The sequence below is a fragment of the Mirounga leonina genome, unplaced genomic scaffold (assembly GCF_011800145.1).
Source record: "Mirounga leonina isolate KUSES-001 unplaced genomic scaffold, KU_Mleo_1.0 Mir_376, whole genome shotgun sequence".
Lineage (NCBI taxonomy): Eukaryota > Metazoa > Chordata > Mammalia > Carnivora > Phocidae > Mirounga > Mirounga leonina.
In genome coordinates this window covers 5,076,998-5,098,741 of record NW_023270718.1, presented here as the reverse complement: position 1 = coordinate 5,098,741, position 21,744 = coordinate 5,076,998, and the positions used below count along the sequence as shown (strand labels likewise).

General features: G+C 50.4%; 1 protein-coding gene across 1 annotated transcript; it reads right to left on the bottom strand.

Moving 5' to 3' along the window:
• Nucleotides 1-7,132: 7,132 nt before the first annotated feature.
• Nucleotides 7,133-20,993, bottom strand: RCN3 (reticulocalbin 3). Its single transcript, XM_034987077.1, has 7 exons — nt 20,890-20,993; nt 20,222-20,469; nt 18,181-18,383; nt 16,483-16,655; nt 10,685-10,745; nt 7,580-7,779; nt 7,133-7,366 (listed from the first exon to the last, which is right to left on the bottom strand). The coding sequence occupies exons 2-7, from the start codon at nt 20,461-20,463 to the stop codon at nt 7,259-7,261; spliced, it is 987 nt and encodes a 328-aa protein (XP_034842968.1). The 5' UTR covers nt 20,464-20,469; nt 20,890-20,993; the 3' UTR covers nt 7,133-7,258.
• Nucleotides 20,994-21,744: the final 751 nt, after the last annotated feature.

The following is a 21,744-nucleotide window of genomic DNA, read 5'->3' as shown; positions in this document are numbered from 1 at the left end:
AAAACTTACATGAAGGCACTAATCACATTAGCCAAAGAATAGAAAAAACACAAATGTCCATCAAGTGATGAATGGACAAACAGAACCTGGCATGTTCACACAGTGGAATATTATTCAGCCATAAAAATGAAGTACTGATACCTGCTACGATGTGGATGAACTTTGAAAAACAGTGAAAAGCCAGACACAAAAGGTCACCTACTGTATGATCCCTACTATATAAAATGTACAGATAGGCAAATCCATAGAGACAGGAAGTAAATGAGTGATTGCCAAGGGGCTGAAGGGAGGAGGGAATGGGGAGTGACTAAACCAGGACTAAGAGTCCTGGTTTACTATGGGGTGCGGGGGATGAAAATGTTCTAGAATTAGTAGTGATGAATGCACAACCTTGTCAATCACTGAATTTTACACTTTAAAGGGTTCATTTTATAGTATGTCAGTTGCATTTCAGTTTTTTTCTTTTTTTTTTTTGAGAGAGAGAGAGAAAGCGTGCACACTCAAGAGGAGGGGGGGAAGGGCAGAAGGAGACAGAGAGAGAGAAAAAAATCTCAGTCTCCACACCCAGCATGGAGCCCGACATGGGGCTCTGTCTCAGGACCCTGAGATCACGACCTGAGCCAAAACCAAGAGTTTTACGCTCAACTGACCCAACTACCCAGGCGCAACCCCCCAGTTTTTTTTTAAATCAGGAGATCTGGGGTGCGTGGGTGGCTCAGATGGTTAAGCATCTGCCTTTGGCTCAGGTCATGATCTCAGGGTTCTGGGATCCAGCCCCATACCGGGCTCACTGCTCAGTGGGGAGCCTGCTTCTCCCTCTCCCTCTGCTGCTCCCCCTGCTTGTGCGCTCTCTCTCTGTCAAATAAAATCAAAAAAAAAAGGAAAAGAAAGAAAGAGAAAAAAAAGAAGAGCTGACATCATCAGAGACCCCATCTAGTTGCTTCTCCCAGGCCGGCTCTCAAAAGCATGTGGATTTAGACCACACTGATCTAGAGGTGGGGCTCACCATAGAAAGAACTAAAAGCAGAAACAGTTCAGAAGATCCTTCGGAGAAAAGGGAACTTTTTTTTACCACGCTGGTAGATACGGAAACTGGAGCAGTAATTTGACAATATCTAGTCAAAGCTAAAGATATGCCGACTCCCTGGCCTCACAATCTCACTCCACTGACACACACACCCAACCGCGCTCAAGAAAACAATAACTAGAATGTTCACAGGTTCACAGTATGGGGCGCCTGGCTGGCCTAGTCAGAAGAACAGGTGACTCTTGATCTCGTGAGTTGGAGTCCCACGTTGGGTGTAGAGATTACTTAAAGATAAAAATCGTTAAAAATAAGGGGGTGGGGCGCCTGGGTGACTCAGTCGCCTTCGGCTTAGGTCATGATCCCAGGGTCCTGGGCTCGAGTCCCATGTCAGGCTCTCTGCTCAGCTGGGAGACTGCTTCTCCCTCTGCCTACCACTCCCCCTGCTTGTATGTGCTCTCTCTCTCCGTCAAATAAATAAAATCTTAAAAAATAAAATAAAATAAAAGCCTGGCCTGCTAGCTGCGTTTTCCAAAAGGAAGGAAGGGAGGGAGGAAGAAAGTAAGTTAGTTCACAGCAGCTCTATTTATAATACCTGTAGCTGGGAATGATGGGAAAGCTTGTCGACAGTATAACAGATGAATTGTGGGCCACGCACAGTGGAGTGAAAAGGAAGGAATCATCTGCCCAGTACATGAGTCCATGCAGCATGATTCCACTTCTCTATAGTAAATAAGCAAAACTGTGCTGTTTGAAATCAGGATAGTGGTTATCTTTGGGGAGGCCATGTCTGGGTCCTGCTAGGGACTGATAGATAGTATTCTGTTTCTGACCTGAATACTAGCTACAAGTGCATATGCGCCATTTATAAAAATTCATTTCGGGGCGCCTGGGTGGCTCAGACGGTTAAGCGTCTGCCTTCAGCTCAGGTCATGATCCCAGGGTCCTGGGATCGAGTCCCGCATCGGGCTCCCTGCTCCGCGGGGAGCCTGCTTCTCCCTCTGCTTCTCTCTCTCTCTCTGTCTCTCATGAATAAATAAAATCTTTGAAAAAAAAAATTCATTTCACCAAACACTTGAGTTGTGTACATTACGTATGTTATGCCCCCATAAAAACTTACTGAAATTCACAGCAATAACAAAGAGATGTGCTTGGCAATTTGCCAACATCTATCAAATTCATAAATTCCACTTCTAGGAACTTATCTGCAATTAAACTCATGGAAAATTATAGATATGCTAGACCCTTCCATGCAACACTGTTTAGAAAAGACTGGAAACAACCTCCATGTTCGTCAGTGGAAAACTAGTTAAATCTTTATGGACTGAACTGAAATAGTCTTCAGAATATATTCTTGGGGCCCCTGGCTGGCTCAGTCGGAAGAGCATGAGACTCTTGATCTCGGGGTCGTGAGTTTGAGTCCCATGTTGGGTGTAGAGATTACTTAAATAAATACGTTTAAATATATATTCTTTATTATCTCAATAAGAAAATAAATTATGAAAGTTAAAAATCAGAGCATTCTGATTCAAAAAATTGTTATGTGAAACAAGAAAGATAAAAAAATATTGTTAGTCATCTGCTATCCTTTCTATTAAAAAGAAAAACAGTTTGTAGATATTTGCCTAAATCTATTTAAATTTCTCCCTGGAAAGAAATACAGGCTGCCTGTGAGGAGGCGAACTTGGTGGAAGAAAGACTCGTGTTTAGCATATAACATCTTGTACATTTAGAATTTTGTATCCTATGAGTATATCGCCAAAACTTAAAAATAAACAAAATGTGCAAAAGACCAAGGGAAAAACAAAACAAAACAAAACCCTGGGGAGAGGCACTAAGGGTGAAAAGGTGTTGGACAGCTTTCTGTCATAAGCTGTTCTGTACAAGTAATTTGTTGACTATTTTGAATTTAAAAAATGTTTTTTTTTTAAGATTTTATTTATTTATTCATGAGAGACAGAGAGAGAGAGCAGAGAGAGAAGCAGGCTCCCAAGGAGCAGGGAGCCTGATGCAGGACTCAATCCCAGGACCCCGGGGATCATGACCTGAGCCGAAGGCAGACGCTTAACGACTGAGCCACCCAGGCGCCCCTAAAAAATGTTTTTAACTAGAATTTAATGAAAATTTGAAAAGAGAAAAAAATTAAAATCCGAAATGTTTTCAAACATGCAGCCCCCAGAGATCTACAAATTTATCCTACGCTTTCATAAACCAGGTCTCCACCTCTAGCCACTAGGGGGCAGTATATTACCATAATTATAAGCTTGGATTCAGACACCCATGGATGCAAATTCCAACCCTATCGCAGAAAACAATTATAAACTCTGCACAAAACAGAAAACAATTACATAAAGGCACTGGAAAGTGAAAAAAGCAGCCAGAAACTGGAAGGAAATTGACACTTCATAAAAAAGAAAGGGGTCGCTTGGGTGGTTCAGTGGTTGAGCGTAAGACTCTTGATTTCAGCTCAGGCCATGATCTCAGGGTCTTGAGATCTAGCGGGACATCAGGTTCCCCGCTGGGCGTGGAACCTGTTTAAAAAAGGGGGGGGGGCATCAGGTTCCCCGCTGGGCGGAGCCTGTTTTTAAAAAGGGGAGGACGGGGCGCCTGGGTGGCTCAGTCGTTAAGCGTCTGCCTTGGGCTCAGGTCATGATCCCGGGTGCTGGGATCGAGCCCCACATCGGGCTCCCTGCTCAGCGGGAAGCTTGCTTCTCCTTCTCCCTCTCCCACTCCCCCTGCTTGTGTTATGTCTCTTTCTGTCAAATAAATAAAATCTTTAAAAAAAATAAAAATAAAATAAAAAAATAAAAAATAAAAAGGGGAGGACGGGGGCAGGTTCTAGTACGTGCTGGGAGGGGCAGCTAAAATTAAACACCAGGGGAAAATCCAGTCTTCCTGGCTTGAATCACCAGAGCAACAGGAAATTAAGGTATAAATCTGGAAAAGAGATCCAGGGTGGGGGCACTCCAAATATTTTTATATAAACTCTGCTCAAATATCTAACTGACCCCCGAACCACACCTGCATGTGGTACACTCCAAAAAGCCCAGCTAAGCCTAAAAAATGTGAACTGAAATTTGAGGTACAAATTTTATAGGAGAGTTTTACAGAGATTACAGTTGGAGTTTACCAAGTTAAAGGGCTGCTCAGGAAAAAAGTAATTGATGCTCTTCAGAGGAACATAACGGACTCCAGAGTTTTTACAGTGTATCCAGGATACACTCTAACATTACTCAAAATTAAAAAAACACGAATAGGAAAATATGACCCATTCTTAATAGAAAAGGCAGTTAAATGAGACCAGCAGTTACCTGAGACCAACACCAAAATGACCCATATACTGGAATAAGACACACACACACACACAAAGATGTAAAAAATAGCTGTTAAAACTACGCTCAAGAACCTAAAAGAAAATGTTTCTACTGAATAAGAAGGAATCTTGGTATAGAAATAAAACAATAAAAAAGAATAGAATAGGGGCACCTGGGTGGCTCAGTTGGTTAAGCATCTGCCTTCAGCTCAGGTCATGATCCCAGAGTCTTGGGATCAAGCCCCTCGTCGGGCTCCCTGCTCAGCAGGAAGCCTGCTTCTCCCTCTCCCTCTGCCGCTCCCCCTGCTTGTGCGTGAGTGTACGCTCTCTCTGTCAAATAAATAAATAAAATCTTTTTAAAAAATAGAAATTCTAGAATGAATAAATGAATTTAGCAAGTTCACAGGATACAAGGTTAATACACAAAATTAATGGTATTTTATAGTATAGAGGCAAGAAATTGGAACATGAAATTTAAAAATAACTTCATTTGGGTGCCTGGGTGGCTCAGTTGGTTAAGCAACTGCCTTCGGCTCAGGTCATGATCCTGGAGTCCTGGGATCGAGTCCCGCATCGGGCTCCCTGCTCAGCAGGGAGTCTGCTTCTCCCTCTCCCGCTCCCCCCTCTTGTGCTCTTTCTCTCTCTCTCTCAAATAAATAAATAAAATCTTTAAAAAATAAAAAATAAAAATAAAAATAACTTCATTTACCATACCACAAAAACCAGAAAATACTTAGGGATAAATTTGATAAAAGATTTAACACCTTTACTGACAACTACAAAACACTGCTGAGAAACTGCCAACATTTGTATCTCCAGAGAAATCCACTATGTTCATGGATTGGAAAATATAATATTGTTAAGATGTCAGTTCTCCCCACTTTGTTCTATAGGCTTGCAGTCTCACCCTGGGTTGTTTCCATCTCTTTCCCCAAGAAGGAAAACAAAAATAACCAAATATGGGGGATTTATTACTTGACTTATATTTTCTTTTCTATTTTAGTTGCTTATGATTTTTTTTAACTAATAGGCTTCATTATTATTATTTTTTAATTTATTTGTCAGAGAGAGAGAGAACACAAGCAGGGGGAACGGCAGGCAGAGGGAGCAGGCTCCCCACTGAGCAAAGAGCCCAATGTGGGACTCCATCTCAGGACCCTGGGATCATGACCTGAGCCGAAGGCAGACACTTAACTGACTGAACCACCCAGGCATCTGAAAAAGATTTTAAAGAGCAGTTTTGGGTTTACAGAAAATGAGAGAAAAGTACAGAGAGTTCCCATGTATACCCTCTTTACCCCACCCCGTTTCTCCTCTTATTAACATCTTGCTTTAGTGTGGTACTTTGTTATAATTGGTAAGCTAACACTGATACTTTCTTTCTTCCCTTCTTTCTTTTTTTCAGAGAGAGAGGGGGAGAGGTTGGCAGAGAAAAGGGAGAGGGAGAGAATCTCAAGCAGGCTCCATGCCCAGCACAGAGCCCAACCTAGGGTTTGATCTCACAACCCTGAAATCATGACCTGAGCCAAAATCAAGAGTCACACACTTAACCCTGAGCCATCCAGGTGACCCTTATTTATCTAAGAGAAAGAGAGAGAGAATGTGTGCATGCGTGCACATGCAAATAGGGGAGGGGCGGAGGGAGAGGGAGAGAATCTCAAGCCGACTCCCCACTGAGCATGGAGCCCGATGGAGGGCTCCATCTCACGACCTTGAGATCATGACCTGGGCAAAATCAAGAGTCAGATGAGTAACCAACTGAGCCATCCAGGCGCCCCTCTAGAGGAGATTTTAACGAGTAGGTCTCATGGGGCCGCAGAAGAAATAAATGCCTATAATATCCTGTCCTTCTGCCCCTGCCCAACTCAGCAGCAGAGAGACTCTGTTATAACCCAAGATGGCACACATCTATTCCTCTCCTCAGGACCCTCCAAGAACGCCCGGCTCACTGAGAGTAAATTCTGTCCCCGTCTCTCTGGGTCTCTGCCTCTAGTGACCTTGTCCTACCACAAAGAGACCTGAGGACCTGTCCACAAGACCCTGTATGACGCGATCCCATTCACCTCACTTCCCCCCCACACACACCGCCCTGCCACTTGCTGACTCCATTCCAGCCCCATTGGCCTCCTGGCTGGTCTTCCCCCCCAACACACACGGGACACATTCTGGGTTCGGGGCCCCTTCTGTTTCCGCCGCCCCGCTGGCTCTCCCACCAGGGCTCCCCAGGGCTGACTTCCTCTTCTGTTCACCAGTGTGGCCCCTCCCGGCCACTCAGCAGAGCGTTGCCATCCTGTGCTATCCAGAGGGCAGACAGAGCCTTCTCTCTGGCTTGTTCACAGCTGGGTCCAGGCTGCTAGTTTTATTTTCTGCCCCAGGAATGCCCTCGAAGCCTGCCAACACCCAGAGCCCCTTCTCCAAATGCCTGATGCAAGCCCAGCTGCAGCCCCCAATTCCTCCCCCAGGCCCCTGTCACCCACGAAGAGACACACACACAAGGCCCCAGCGCTGAACTTTACTGCCTCCCTGGCAGAGAGGAGGCATTCTGGGCGCAGTGCCCGCGGGCGGGCGGGCGAGTCAGGGGCCGGTGGCGGGGTGTTTCTCTGCTGTATCGTGTGCGGCTCAGGTGAGGCGAGCTGGGTATGGGGGGGCCCTGGGCTGGGCGATTCTGCCAGTGAGAAATGGATTGTTCACGTACCCTTCGGGTCTATGAGACCCCCGGCGCCAGGGTGGGAAGAGCTGGGAGGGACTGCAGTGTCTTGGAGAAGTTGACCTGGTGGGTCCCTGAGAGCTCAGGGGCAGAGGGACACAGGGTGCGGGCGTCCACACCCTGCAGGTCCAGATGGGGAGAGGGGCCTGACCATGGGGGGCCCCTCCTCGGGTCGTCCCCTGGGGCGACAAGGCTGTAGTGGGCACACGGGGGCTCAGAGTTCGTCGTGGTGACGGGTCAGGTCCTCGCCGTAGTTGGTGGCCTGGCTACCCACGAACATGTTCCAGTTACTCAGGATCTCGGCCTTGCTCAAACGCCCATCCTGGAGGGAGGGTCAGAGGGCAGCAGAGGTGACAAGGGGCCCTGCCTGGGAGACTCCTCTCTGAACCTTAGTATGCCCCCCCCACCCTGGGGGTCTCTGTCCCTCCCTTTCCCCCACCCCCACCCTCCATCTCTGTGTCCCTGGCCCAAGAGGGCCCCAGGGCAGCTCCAGGCCCGGTCCCGCCCGTCTACACAGCCAGCCCCCTGCACACACCTTGTCCGTGTCACTCTCGTGCAGCAGGTGGTTGGCTTCCACCAGCGGCTGGTCCTGGGCGGGGGGCAGCACCCAGTGGCCCACCTCACTGCCGTCCAGCCGCCCGTCCTTGTTCAGATCGCGGAAGTCCCGGAACTGCTCCCGCTCCGTCTGCACCCAGGCCGGCTCCTCCTCCCCGGGCTCGGCCGAGTACAGATCCGCTGGGGCGGGCGACGGGGGCAACGTCAGACGGTTCCAAGCCGGCGGGCACCCCGGGGCTCCGTCCCCGCCCTGACGCCGCCTCCCCAGGCCAAGGCACCTGCTCTCCCACCTCGGTCTCCTCTTCTGTTGGAAGGGGACTAAGAGCGACACCGCCCTAACAGGTGATCGCCTTGCTACAGGGAAAGGGACTTGATGGATTGATCATTTCCTCGACGGGCTGTCAATTCATTTGCCTGAGACGCACCTGAAATGCTGTGTGCCCCGTGGGCGCAGGCCATGTGAGCAGATACTAAAAAGCCACCCTTAGGACAGCTCACCCCACTTTAAGAAGCTCCCTCGGGACGCCTGGGTGGCTCAGTCAGTTAAGCGTCTGCCTTCGGCTCAGGTCATGATCCTGGGGTCCTGGGATCGAGCCCCGCATTGGGCTCCCTGCTCAGCTGGGAGCCTGCTTCTCCCTCTCCCTCTGCCCCTCCCCCTGCTTGTGCTCTCTCTCTCTCTCTCTCTCAAATAAATAAATAAAATCTTTTTTTAAAAAACATTAAGAAAAGATTTAAATAAATAAATAAGCTTTAAATTTTTTTTTAAATTGTGGTAAAAAGCACATAACATAAAGTCCACCGTTAGTGGCATTTAATACATTCACAATGTTGTACAACAACCACATCAATCCAGAACATTTTCATCCTCCCGAAAGGAGACTCCTTTCCCATTAAGAAGTGACCTCCTGGGGTGCCTGGGTGGCTCAGTTGGTTAAGCGACTGCCTTCGGCTCAGGTCATGATCCTGGAGTCCCGGGATCGAGTCCCGCATCGGGCTCCCTGCTCGGCGAGGAGCCTGCTTCTCCCTCTGACCCTCCCCCCTCTCATGTGCTCTCTCTCTCTCATTCTGTCTCAAATAAATAAATAAAATCTTTAAAAAAAAAAAAAAAAAAAAGAAGTGACCTCCTATGCCCCCACCCCCCCTCCAGCCCTGGGCAACCGGTGATCTAATTCCTGTCTCTATGAATTTTCCTATCCTGAACATTTCCTGTAAACAGAGTTATACAATACTGTGGTCCTTTGTGTCTGGCTTCTTTCACTTGGCATAGTGTTTATTTTTGTATTAAAGTGTAGCTGACACACAATGTTACATTAGTTTGGGGTGTCATAGTGACTTAGCATAAGGTTTTGAAGATCTAGCATCTATGAGTACTTCCTCCCTTTTTATGGCTGAATATCATCCCATTGTATGGATCTCCCACCTTCTGTTTAGCATTCATCCGCTAGGGGCATCTGTGTTGACTAGATGTCATTGTATGAGCTGGGTGCTCTATTACGGCCCCTCCCTTTTAAAAAAAAAATCTTATTTATTTATTTGTCAGAGAGAGAGAGAGCACAAGCAGAGGGAGCGGCAGAGGGAGAGAGAGAAGCAGGCTCTCCGCTGAGCAGTGAGCCTGACTTGAGGCTCGATCCCAGGACCCCGGGATCATGACCTGAGCCGAAGGCAGACGCTTCACCAACTGAGCCACCCAGGTGCCCCTTTACTACCACCTTTACAGGTAAGTACAGGTAAGGAGGCCGTACAGGTAAGGAGGCCGAGAGAGATCGAGGAACTCATTTCCCGTCCCTTGGCTGGGAGGTGGGAGGTGGGAAGCATGCACGCTTGCTCTGGAGCCTATACCCTTGAGCTCGGTGTACCCCCACTTCTCCCACCTTCCCTGACACGCCACCCACCCTCCCAGCCAGGGTCAGGGCCCGTGACACCCCCTCCATCCTCTGGCTCATATTCTTCCCTATACCATTCAACAGTTGTGAAATTACATTGCTCTGGGGAGTCCCGGGGTCCTGCCTGCATCTGTCTCCCCAGAACCCCACAGGGAAAGGAAGTAGCCTAGGGGGCAGGGTGGGACACTAGGCTTGGCGTGGACTGCCATCCTGCACCACCTCAGCCAAGTAAGTATCTACCCCTCAGGCCTCAGCTTCCTCATCTGTGAAATGGGGCAATAATCCATCTTGTCAGTTGATATGTGGATTAAGGGAATTTACAAGTTGTTAACCACTTAGAACAGAGTCTAGCGTGTGGTAACAATGAGTCAGCTGCTGCAATTACTCAGTGGGGATGCTTGAATTCTGACCAAAAAAAAAAGACTTCTATCTTCCTCACAGATATAAGAAAGATAAATTATGCTTAAATAAAAATGTCTTGCCTGCACGTTTGTTCCATAAAAACATGCTATAGAAAAATGTTTTCAAACTCGTAAAAATATCCATGTTTAACAGCTTTCCCCTCAACCAAATTCTTTGCCCCCTGAGGACAGGGGTAGAGGCGGGGCCAAGGGGAAATTTGGGGGTGTCACAAGGGCCCCCCAAATTCTGAGTAACAGGAGACACAGCCTTTGCTGTGCAAATGCAGGTTCAAGACAAGCTCCGACTTCCCAAACGCAACCACTGCAGCCCCTGAGGCCTGATTTTGTAGATACTCCAGACTCTCCCAGGTAGGAACCTAGTCTGTGACATTCTCTGCTGCATCCGCAACCCCAAACATGCAGTAGGTGCTCAGTACGTGTTTCCTGGGCCTGGCACACAGTGGGCACTTAATAAATGCTTTTTTGGTCCGGCACACAGAAGGCACTAGATAAATGTTTCCTGGGCCTAGCACATAGTAGGTGCTTGATAAAGATTTGCTATGCCCAACAAATATACATACTCAACAAATGTTTGCTGGGCCCAACACACGGTGGGGGATCGATAAATACGTTTAGGGCCCAGCACACAGTAGGTGCTCAATTAATGTTTGGTGGCTACATGAACTCAATCAGGTGCCCCTGCCCCCACTTCAGAGGGCTGTTGCTCTCCTATGAGTGATATGCATTGGGCTGCTTGGGGGAGGACAGGCGTCCTCAGGGAGGGGATCAGGTCCCACTCACCGATGTACTCATCCACTTGGACGTAGCCATCTTTGTTCTTGTCCAGATCCTCCAGGGTTTCCTAGGGGAAAGAGAGGCATTGGGGCTGGCTCCCGAGGAAGGCTGGCCCCCTGCGGTTGGGATGGGAGGTTCTCTTAGGGAATCGGGCTTGGGCTTCGCTGTATGGCCAGGCATCAGAGCAGTCTCAATGGGGTCTACGACAGGTAGGGGTGGGGGTAGGGGTTGGGTGGCTTTCTGGGGCGTATAATGATGCAGGCCCTACCTGCCCTTGGTGCGTGGGGGCCAGGGAACCCAGATACCCTGTGATGCACAGGTTGCTTCCACCCAAGGAGACCTGTCCTGCATCCCCCACACTTTTCTCACACACAACAGCACACACTCTCCAAGGGCTGAAGTGTCTTCCCAGTTAGCAGAGCCTAGATCCTAGCTCCGTTTACATATGAGCATGACATACTTGGTGGACCATTGAGACACATGCTCAGTACCTCTGCTCTTGGTTTTCTCCCCACTTCTTGAGCAAACAGCTTCTGTTCCCCACTTTTTTAAAGATTTATTTATTATTGGGGGGAGTGAGGACAGAGGGAAAGGGTAAGCGGACTCCCCACTGAGTGCGGAGCGCAAGGTGGGGCTCAATCTCATGACCCTGAAATCTTGACCTGAGCCAAAATCAAGAGTCAGACACTGGGCGCCTGGGTGGCTCAGTTGGTTGAGCGACTGCCTTCAGCTCAGGTCATGATCCTGGAGTCCCCGGATCGAGTCCCGCATCGGGCTCCCTGCTCGGCGGGGAGCCTGCTTCTCCCTCTGACCCTCCCCCCTCTCATGTGCTCTCTCTCTCTCATTCTCTGTCTCAAATAAATAAATAAAATCTTTAAAAAAAAAAAAAAAAGAGTGAGACACTTAACCGACTGGCTTAACCACCCAGGCGCCCCTGTTCCCCACTTTTATATTCAAACTCACTCACTGTAGTATGGTTTAGGGTCTGAGAGTGCACTATGCCTTCTTCACAAAGAAAGCTCCAACATTTAAGGGTTGCCAGAAAAAATACAGGATGCTCACTTACATTCAACTTGCAGATGAACAACTGATAATTCTTTAGTATAAGGATGTCCCACACAATATCTGGAACATACTTATACTACAGGACACAGTTACATTTGAATTTCAGATAATTTTTTTAAGCATAAGTATGACCCAAATATTGTGTGGGACATACTTATACTAAAAAAAAAAAATTTAGGGACGCCTGGATGGCTCAGTTGTTAAGCGTCTGCCTTCAGCTCAGGTCATGATCCCAAGGTCCTAGGATCAAGACCCACATCGGGCTCCTGGCTCAGCGGGGAGCCTGCTTCTCCCTCTCTCACTCCCTCTGCTTGTGTTCCCTCTCTCCCTGTGTCTCTCTCTCTCTCTCTGTCAAAAAATAAATAAAATCTTAAAAAAATAAATAAAATAATTTGTCTATATTATTTGTTATAAATTCAAGTATAATTGAATGCCCTTTGTTATTTGCTAAACCTGGTAACTACAGCACTTATATTAAAATTCTTGTTATTTCGGGCACCTGGGTGGCTCAGTTGGTTAAGCGACCGCCTTCGGCTCAGGTCATGATCCTGGAGTCCCGGGATCGAGTCCCGCATCGGGCTCCCTGCTCAGCGGGGGTCTGCTTCTCCCTCTGACCCTCTTCCCTCTCTTGCTCTCTGTCTCTCATTCTCTCTCTCTCAAATAAATAAATAAAATCTTTAAAAAAAAAAAATTCTTGTTATTTCTTATAAGTGACTTTCCATTATTTTTTTTTTTATTAGGCTCCATGCCCAATGTGCAGCTTGAACTTATGACTCTGAGATCAGGAGTCACATGCTCTACTGACTGAGCCAGCCAGATGCCCCCTATAAGTGACTTTCCTTTAGTTTCCCCTTTCTGTAGTATAGTTGGGGCCAACACTTATGGTTTGAAGTCCTGTGTCGGGGGGGTTACACTCGATATCCATGAATGTGATAGATGACAGGAGAGTTTAGACAAGGGCTCTGCAAACTCTTTCCATAAAGGGCCAGAGAGGAAATAGTTCTGGCTTTGCGTGCCATATAGTCTCTGTTGAATCGATAGAACTCTCTCTGGTTGTGGCACATGGAAGCCTAGGGGCGTGGCTGTTTGCAATAAAACTTTATTTGCAAAAACAAGCTGTGGGCTGGATTTGGCTGCGGGTTGGATAGTTTGCTGACCCCTGGTGTGGACCACGGATTCAACTGCCGGGGTTCAAATCTGGGCTGGGCCACTTCTGGTCTGGGTGATCTCAGGCAAGTCCCCTCACCTCTCTGTGCCTGGTGTCCTCATCTATAAAATGAAGAGGATAGCGCACCAGGGTGGCTCAGCATGTTAAGCGTCTGCCTTGGGCTCAAGTAATGATCCCAGGGTCCTGGATTTGAGCCCCGCATTGGGTTCCCTGTTCAGCAGGGAGTCTGCTTCTCCCTCTGCCCCTCCCCCTGCTTATGCTCTCTCTCTCTCTCTCTCTCTCTCTCTCAAATAAATAAAAATCTTTTTTTAAAAAAGATTTTTATTTATTGGTCAGAGAGAGAGCAGACGCCCAACCGACTGAGCCACCCAGGCGCCCCTCAAATAAATAAAATCTTTAAAAAATAATAATAAAGGGGCGCCTGGGTGGCTCAGTTGTCAAGCATCTGCCTTCGGCTCAGGTCATGATCCCAGAGTCCTGGGATCGAGCCCCGCATCGGGCTCCCTGCTCAGCGGGGAGCCTGCCTCTCTCTCTGTCTCTTATGAATAAATAAATAAAATCTTAAAAAAAAATGAAACCACTAAGCAGGGGCGCCTGGGTGGCTGAGTTGGTTAAGCGACTGCCTGCGGCTCAGGTCATGATCCCAGCGTCCTGGGATCGAGCCCCGCATCGGGTTCCCAGCTTGGCGGGAAGCCTGCTTCTCCCTCTCCCACTCCCCCTGCTTGTGTTCCCTCTCTCGCTGTGTCTCTGTCAAATAAATAAATAAAATCTTTTAAAAAATAATAAATAAATAATAATAAAATGAAGATGATAGCCCACCCCCATAGGGTCACCATGATGACCCAATCAAGCCAATACTCAGGTAGGTGTTACCACAGTGCCCCTGGTATGCAGGACACATTCAATCAGGGTCTGTTAAATAATCTCAACTCAGGGGGCCCCTGGCTGGCTCAGTGAGTAGAGCATGCGACTCTTGATCTTGGGGGTTGTAAGTTCGAGCCCCACGTTGGATGTAGAGATTACTTAAAAAATGAAATCTTAAAAAAAACTCAACTCAGGAGAGTAAAAGGTATAATGACATTATTCGCTATAAAAGAGGGACGTTGGGCCTTGGAGGATGGAGAGTCTAGAGGGTTCGAGAAGGTCGGGTTAATGACATCTCTCCTCTCCAGATCGTAGTCATCTCTGGAATGGGCTGGACGCCCCACCTCAACGGTGCACACATCAAGTCAGTAAAATGCCTGAGAAATATCTAAAACAACTGCAAATGCATATCCTAGTGGGACCAGTGATTCCACCGCTAGAAGCGGTGTAGTTATATTGACGCATGCATGTAATGTGACATAATGAGCATTTATCACCAGTCAGTTCTGCAGTTTTACATGTATTAACTCATCTAGTCCCTATAACCAGCCTTGATGTAGGAACAGTTATCAGCACTACCCTTTCATAGACAAGGAACAGGTCCAGAGAGGTTAAGTAATTTGCCCAAGGTCACACAGCCAGGAAGCTGCCGGGCTGGGATTTGAACCCAGGCCTTCTTCTGGCCTCAGAGCCCTTGATCCTAACAGGCTTGCCATAGACCCTCAAACCAGCTCTGGAAATGGAGCTACAAGAGAGGAGATGAGGAAGGCAGAGGATTATCCACCTTTTTTGCATCCTTTGGGCATTTAAACACATCAGTATGTTAAGCTGTTTTAGACATACAACTACATTTTAAAAATAATTTGTGGGGATGCCTGGGTGGCTCAGTCGGATAAGTGTGTGTCTTCAGCTCAGGTCATGGATCGAGCCCCACATTGGGGTTCCCGCTCAGTGGGAAGCCTGCTTCTCCCTCTCTCTCTGCCTGCCGCTCCCTCTGCTTGTGTGCTCTCTGACAAATAAATAAATGAAATTTAAAATAACAATAATTAGTGAAAAGTTAGGCATGGTAGAAATGGGTATAGATCCTTCCACGAAGAGTGAACCCTTATGTGAACTGTGGACTTTGGATGGTGATGTGTCAGTCTAGGTCCATCCATTGTAACGAGTGTCCCCACTCTGGGGCAGGATGTTGATGTGGGGGAGGCTGTGTGAGTGTGGGGGCAAGGGGGATGTGGGAAATCTGGGGACCTTTTGCTCAATATGGCTGTGAACCTAAATCTGCTCTAAAAATTAAGGTCAGGGGCATCTGGCTGGCTCCGTTGGTGGAGAATGTGACTCTTGATCTTGGGGTTGTGGGTTTGAGCCCCACATTGGGTCTGGAGATCACTTAAAAATAAAATCTTGGGCACCTGGGTGGTTCAGTCAGTTAAGCATCTGCCTTCAGCTTGGGACATGATCCCAGGGTCCTGGGATCAAGCCTCCAAGCCCTGCATTGGGCTCCCTGCTCAGTGGGGAGTCTGCTTCTCCCTCTCCCTCTGTATGTGCTCTTTATCTCTCTCTCTCTCAAATAAATAAATAAAATATTTAAATAAATAAATAAAAATAAAATGCCTGGGTGGCTCAGTCGGTTGGGCATCCGGCTCTTGGTTTCCACTTGGGTCATGGTCTCAGGGTTGTGGGATTGAGCCCTGCATGGGGCTCCATGCTTAGTGTGGATCTGCTTGAGGTTCTCTCTCTCCCTCTCCCTCTGTCCCTCCCCTTGCTCACACTCTCTCTCTAATAAAGTTTTTTTTTAAAGATTTTATTTATTTATTTATTAGAGAGCGAGCAAGAGAGAAACAGCATGAGACGGGGGAGGGTCAGAGGGAGAAGCAGGCTCCCCGCCGAGCTGGGAGCCCGATGCGGGGCTCGATCCCAGGACCCCAGGATCATGATCTGAGCCGAAGGCAGTTGCTCAACTGACTGAGTCACCCAGGCGCCCCTAAATAAATAAAATCTTTTAAAAATAAAATAAGAATAAAAATTAAGATCTGTTGGGGAGAAAAAGAGGGGAAAAAAAACCCTTCCACTATTGGGGCACCTGGGCGGTTCAGTTGGTTAAGTGTCCAAGTCCTTATTTTGGCTCAGGTCACGATCTCAGGGTCATGAGATTGAGCCCCGAGTCAGGCTCCACACTCAGCATGGAGCCTGCTTAAGATTCTCTCTCCCTCTCCCTCTGCCCCTCCCCGCCTCACAATCTCTCTCTCTCTCTCAAAAAAAAACAACCTTCCACTATAAAATGGAAAAGAAATTGGAATTGGCACAAAAATTATAAAGGAATAGGAAGAAGATGGGCCAGCGGAAGTGGCCTCAGGGTAGATACTCCATGTATGGGGTTGGGGTTTTCCTGGGGTTCGGCCAGGACTGGGGCTCCCCAAGGCACTTCTGGGGAATGTGTTTTCAGGCTGAGGGCCCGGACTCCAAATGTGAGCACATGAAGGGGAAAGCAGGACCAGGAGAGATCAGACACTGGGAGGTCTGGTGTTGGGCAGCAGAGAGGTTGCCCTCCACTGATCTGTTTGTGGGCTGGGCTCCCTGGGGAAGGTGCTAGAAGACCAGGTGACTGGATCCCCCAAGGTAAGCACTGGAAGGCTGGCCCTGACATCAGAAGCCTGGGTCCCAGGAGGGGGGATGGGAAGAGGAGAAGTCTCCTCGGGCCTGAACTCACCGCAATCACGATGTCCCGCATGTGAGGGAACTCTTCGGGGTGCAAGAAGGCTGTCAGCTCCTCCCGAGTGGCCATCGAGTCCCCGTCCTGGTCCGCCACCCGGAAACGCCGCTCATCCCGAGCCAGCATCTTCTTGTAGGTCTCGGCGTCCTCCACATCGTGAAATTCTTCACCTGGGGAAGGGAGGGAATCTCGTTCAGCTGTGCTTTAATGGAGGGCACACAGGGCAGGTTGAGGGAAAAGACAAAGGATCCAGCTCGGTGGAGTCAGGGCAAGAAGGCCTCCACAGAACTGGTAATAATTAATATATATTCATTGTTTGTATATATTAGCAATCTTGTTGCGAGAGCTTATTAATAATCTTTTTTTTATAAGATTTTTATTTATTTATTTGACAGAGAGATAGAGAGCACAAGTAGGCAGAGCGGCAGGCAGAGGGAGAGGGAGAAGCAGGCTCCCCACTGAGCAGGGAGCCGGACGTGGGGCTTGATCCCAGGACCCCAGGATCATGACCTGAGCCGAAGGCAGCCGCTTAACCGACTGAGCCACCCAGGCGCCCCGCGAGAGCTTATTATATGCGAAGCTCTTTACCTACGAAATTGCATTTAATTCTCACAAAAAAGCAAGTCAAGAGAGTTTTTTCATTTATTCTCATTTTATGAAGGAGAAAACAGATTCCCACAGAGAGGGAACAACCAGCCCAAAGTCACGTAGCCAGGAATGATGAACTTTGAGTGGACACTGGCCCTTTGGGCCCCAAGGCCACCCTCTGGTGCAGTAAGTTCTGCTGACTCAGGTTATAGGACAGAGAAGAGGAGAAGGGCGTTTTCAACAAAGGAAAGGGTATGAGTGGAATGTGGAGGTTTGAAGAGCTCCCGAGTTCAGGGAAACTACAGAAGATCCATATGACTGGTCAGAAAATGCAGAAAAACAAAGCCAGAGGGGTGGGCTAGGCTGGGCTGAGAAGCTGGGAGTCTCCTCTGGAGACCCTGGGGAGCCATGAAGGGCTGTGAGCAGGGGAGGATCAGGGTCAACTCTGGGTGTGGAAAGACCCCTCTGGGGATATATGAGGGACAGGCTGGAGGAGTGTGGAGGAAGGGTCCAGGAGGGAGAGAACAAGAGCTGTGGGGATCGAAGGGCTGGAGCATGGGGACAGACAGAAGGGAAAGCAGTCAGGGGATGGGGTAAATAGATTTGAGGTTCTTTTTTTTTTTTTTTTAAGATTTTATTCATTTGATAGAGAGCACAAGCAGGGAGAGCCGCAGAGGGAGAGGGAGAAGCAGGCTCCCCGCTGAGCAAGGGGCCCGACGCGGGACTCGATCCCAGGACCCCGGGATCATGACCTGAGCCAAAGGCAGATGCTTAACCAACTGAGCCACCCAGGCGCCCCAGGATTTGGGGTTCTGTCAGAGATCAACGGTCAGGATGACAGGGCATGGGAGGTAGACGTCCCTGGTCAAGGATCCCCCAGTCACGGTAACGGAGGTCGTGGATGCGAGTGAGAAGCCAGATAACAGGGATTGCGAGTTTCGGGGTGATGGGGTACTGGAAGTGGGTAGAACTTGATCAAGGGTTGGAAGTCAAAGGTTAGGGATTCTGTTTCATAGGCTGACGGTTCTCAGGATGAAGCTGTCAGAAAGGTCAGGGTCACAGTGTGTGTGTTTTGGGAGGAGCAGGAGTCGGGGTCTCGCCGCGTACCCGGCGCGTAGTGGCCATAGGTGGCGTTGCGCAGCTCCTCCCAACCCACACGCCCGTCGCGGTCCGTGTCGTACGTGCTCCAGGCCGCGCTCACCGAGTCCCGTATGTGCCGCTGCTGCGTGTGCGCGATCCAAGCACGGAGCTCGGCCAGCGACACCCAGCCGTCCCCATCCCCTGCACGGTCCATGCGGTCCACGATGCGCCTGCGAGTCGGGGCGGGGCATACGTCAGTCCCGGACTCCGCCCACCCCGGAGACCCGCCTTCGCCCAGGCTCCGCCCCTCAGACGGAACCACGCCCCCACTCGAGACACACCCCCATACAGGGTTGATAAAGTGGTCCCAGAGCCGCCCGCACAGAGGGGGGCAACTGTCAATCCCGGGGCCACGCCCAGGGCAGGGCTCCGCCCCTCAATCCAGACCCAGAGGGTCTACGGCTGGCGCCGCGGTCCTCCACACGCCCTGGTTGGGGGGAAGGACCTACGGCAATCCAGGGCCACACCCTCCACCCTGACTGCGCCCCTGGAGCCTCACTTGTCCCCTCTCTCGTTTGTCCGAGTTGGGGTGGGGGCAGGGAGGCGGTGGCACACCGCGCCCCTCGCCCACAGGTCCCCTATCCCATGACTCTCTCTGAACTCTGATGGCCACGGCCACGCACACACCCGACCTCTCGCAGTTTCAGGCGCGGCGGTCTTCAGACCATCCCCTCCAACCCGCCCCCTGCCCCGCCTGCCTGGCTGCGCGGGCCTGTTCAGGCCCCTCTCCCTCCAGCCCCACCCTATGCTGCGTCCCGCCCCTTTCCCCTACTTTTTCCAGACTGTGCCCTAGAACCGTCACCCGCAACCCTGCGGGTTTGGCCTCCATCAGTCCCTTCCCCATGCTCTGGCCGGATCTTCTGCATCGTGCCGTCGCCTACGAAGCCCCTGAAGGCCCTTCCTCGCGCACCTTCTCTCGGGCCCCTCCTGTCTGCTCCCAGGCCCCCGCCTGCGGCCACTCCCCGCCACCGGTTTGGATCCTTACCCAACTGCTCACAGAGCCCACAGGGAGCGCTCCTCTCGGTCACCGTCCTTAAGCCCCGCAACTCAGTTCCCAGGGTCGACTCCGACACAGCCGTGCCCAGGTCTCCGCCCCCTCCCGCGCCAGGCCGTGTCTCCTCCGATCGGTCTGGAGCTGGAGTCCCCGGACTCACACGCTACCCTGAGGTTCAAGCTGTTGTCAAGAGCGTGGGCTCCACGGCCAGATATTCTAGGTTCAAATCCTGCCACCTCCTCTTGCTGGCTGTGTGACCGTGGGCAAGTCACTTAAAAAAAAACCAAACCTCTCTGTGCCTCAGTTTACCCCTCAGTAAAATGGAGGATAAATAATAGAACCTACCCTGCAGCGTGGTTGTGGGGTTAAATAAATTAACCCTTGTAAAGCACTTGGAACAGTGCCAGGCGTTGTAGTAATGCTATGCCAAATGCATTAGCCTCTCCCACTGCCTTTCCTCCTCCCTCCCTCCTTCACCCAACCCCATCCGTGCACAGTCTCCCAAAGCAGACCCAGTCACCACCACTCTCCCCCTGATCTAGTCATCATCGTCTCCTGTCTTCCATCTGGACGGCTGCAGTGGCCTCTTCACCAGCTCCCTGCTTCTTGCTCCCTATAGGCTGTTCCCCGAAAGGCAACCAGAAGGATTCTGATGAAACCTAAGTCAGCTCACGTCCTCCCTCTGCTTAGAGCCCTCCCATGGCTCTCCTCTCCCTCAGAGAAACGCTGAAATCTTCACTGTGGCCTGAAGGCCCTGACCTCTTTGTTCCGTCTCTGCCATCACCTTCCGCCTTCTCCTCTTCGTTCACTGGGTTCCAGCCACACGGGCCTCACTGTTCCTCAAATATCAGGCCCGCTCCTGCCTCAGGGCCTTTGCACTTACAGTTCCCTCTGCCTGGAATGCTATTCCCCCATATAGCCACATTGCTCAAATATTACCTTCTCACTGAGGCCTCCCTTCACTTCCCTGTTTAAAATTACAACCCTGAGTCCTCCCCTCCATCTCTCTCCTACCCCAGACGGGCTCGGCTTTCCTCTGGGCTGAGCTGGTCGAATTCCTTGGCCACTTCCTGTCCCAGGAAAGCCTCATGGTCGTATTGGAAGTTCCCGTGGGCGTCATCATGAGGGGCCTCGCTCAGGGGCGCCGCCTGGTGCACCCTCCCCTGGCCATGAGGGCCTGCGTCAGGGGATGGCTTGCCCTGGGCCCCGCGCCTGAGCAGCAACATCAGCAGCAGAAGTGATGGTCGCCACATCATCAGTCCCTAGGGAGCGGTGGAGGCTGGGAGTTAGGGGTCACAGGAAAAAGAACAGAGACAGGACAGGAGAATGGGGGTGGGGATGGAGAGACCGAAGACAAGACAGAGAGATGGTAGCTGGCCACAAAGTTTAGGGCTCAAGAAAGGCCGGGGGGTGGGAAAAAGGGGGGCGGGGTTCTCAGAGGTAAAACCAGAGGTAGGGACTGAATCTTCTGAGGGAGCCCCAGAACGGTGCCAGAGCCGCTGCTGGGAAGTTTCAAGGGAGAGACGTGGCGCACTTCCCACGCAAAGTGTGGGCCGGGGTCGTGGCCAGAGAGCAGTCATGCAGGCCCCCAGGCGTTATTTGCAGCCCGGACCCAATTTCCAGACCCGAGAGAGCCCGAACCGCTCTCCCTGGGCAAGCCACCCGCCCTCGCCTCCCTTTACCAGTTTCGCCAGCTTCACTTCTCTCTACACCGTCCGCTCTGCGTTCTCCGAAAAGATGCCCAATTTGGCTGCTCTCCAGCCAGGCCCCGCCCCCCAACCAATGAGCGCTCATAAGGACTCCCCCCCCCAGGGGCGGGGCCGGTGAGCTCCGCGAGGGCCGCGGGCGTCCCACGCCACGTCCACAGAGAAGAGCGCGGCCCCAGAGGTTCCGCCCGCCCCTTCGCAGGGCAGGCGGGTGGGCGGCCCCGGAGAGACTCGGATGCCGAGAACTACAATTCCCGGCAGGCCTCGCAGCGCCCGGCCGGACCACCGACCACCTCCAGCTGTTCTATTTCCCAAGCCTCTTGGGAGGTGGTTTGGGTTTTTTTTGGAGGGCTTTCTTTTTATTTTTAAGTTTATTTATTTTATTAAGTAATCTCTACACCGATGGTGGAGCTGGAGCTCACGACCCTAAGATCAAGAGTCGCATGCTCTTCCGACTGAGCCAGCCAGGCGCCCAGGGAGGTGTATTTTTATCTTTCCCTTTGTCAGCATGGTTTAAGAAAGAAGGGAACCAAGGGGCCAGGGGAGGCAACCCCTTCCCTCAAAGAGGGAACAATGCTTCTCTTCCTCTCCACCCAAGGAGTCAGGTCAGACTCCAGCCAAGAATTCCTCAAAATGCGAGGTACAGTGTAGGCATTTGGTAAGTATCTGTGAAACTTATGAATGAAAAAGACATGACTTGGTATATAAAATTGGCATATTCCACAACTGGCAAATGTTAGTCTCCGCAGAGATCTGAAGCCCAGGGCTTAGGCTATTTATCCGCCCCCCTACACACACACACACACACACGTGTTCTCCTACCTCCCCTGC

Excerpts from the sequence above, each read along its gene's own strand:
- RCN3 (XM_034987077.1), bottom strand. The coding sequence starts at position 20,463 with ATGATGTGGCGACCATCACTTCTGCTGCTGATGTTGCTGCTCAGGCGC. Across the intron at positions 16,656-18,180 it reads CTATGGCCACTACGCGCCGG|GTGAAGAATTTCACGATGTG; the intron begins GTACGCGGCGAG and ends TCCCTTCCCCAG. Across the intron at positions 7,367-7,579 it reads ACGAGAGTGACACGGACAAG|GATGGGCGTTTGAGCAAGGC; the intron begins GTGTGTGCAGGG and ends CCCTCCCTCCAG.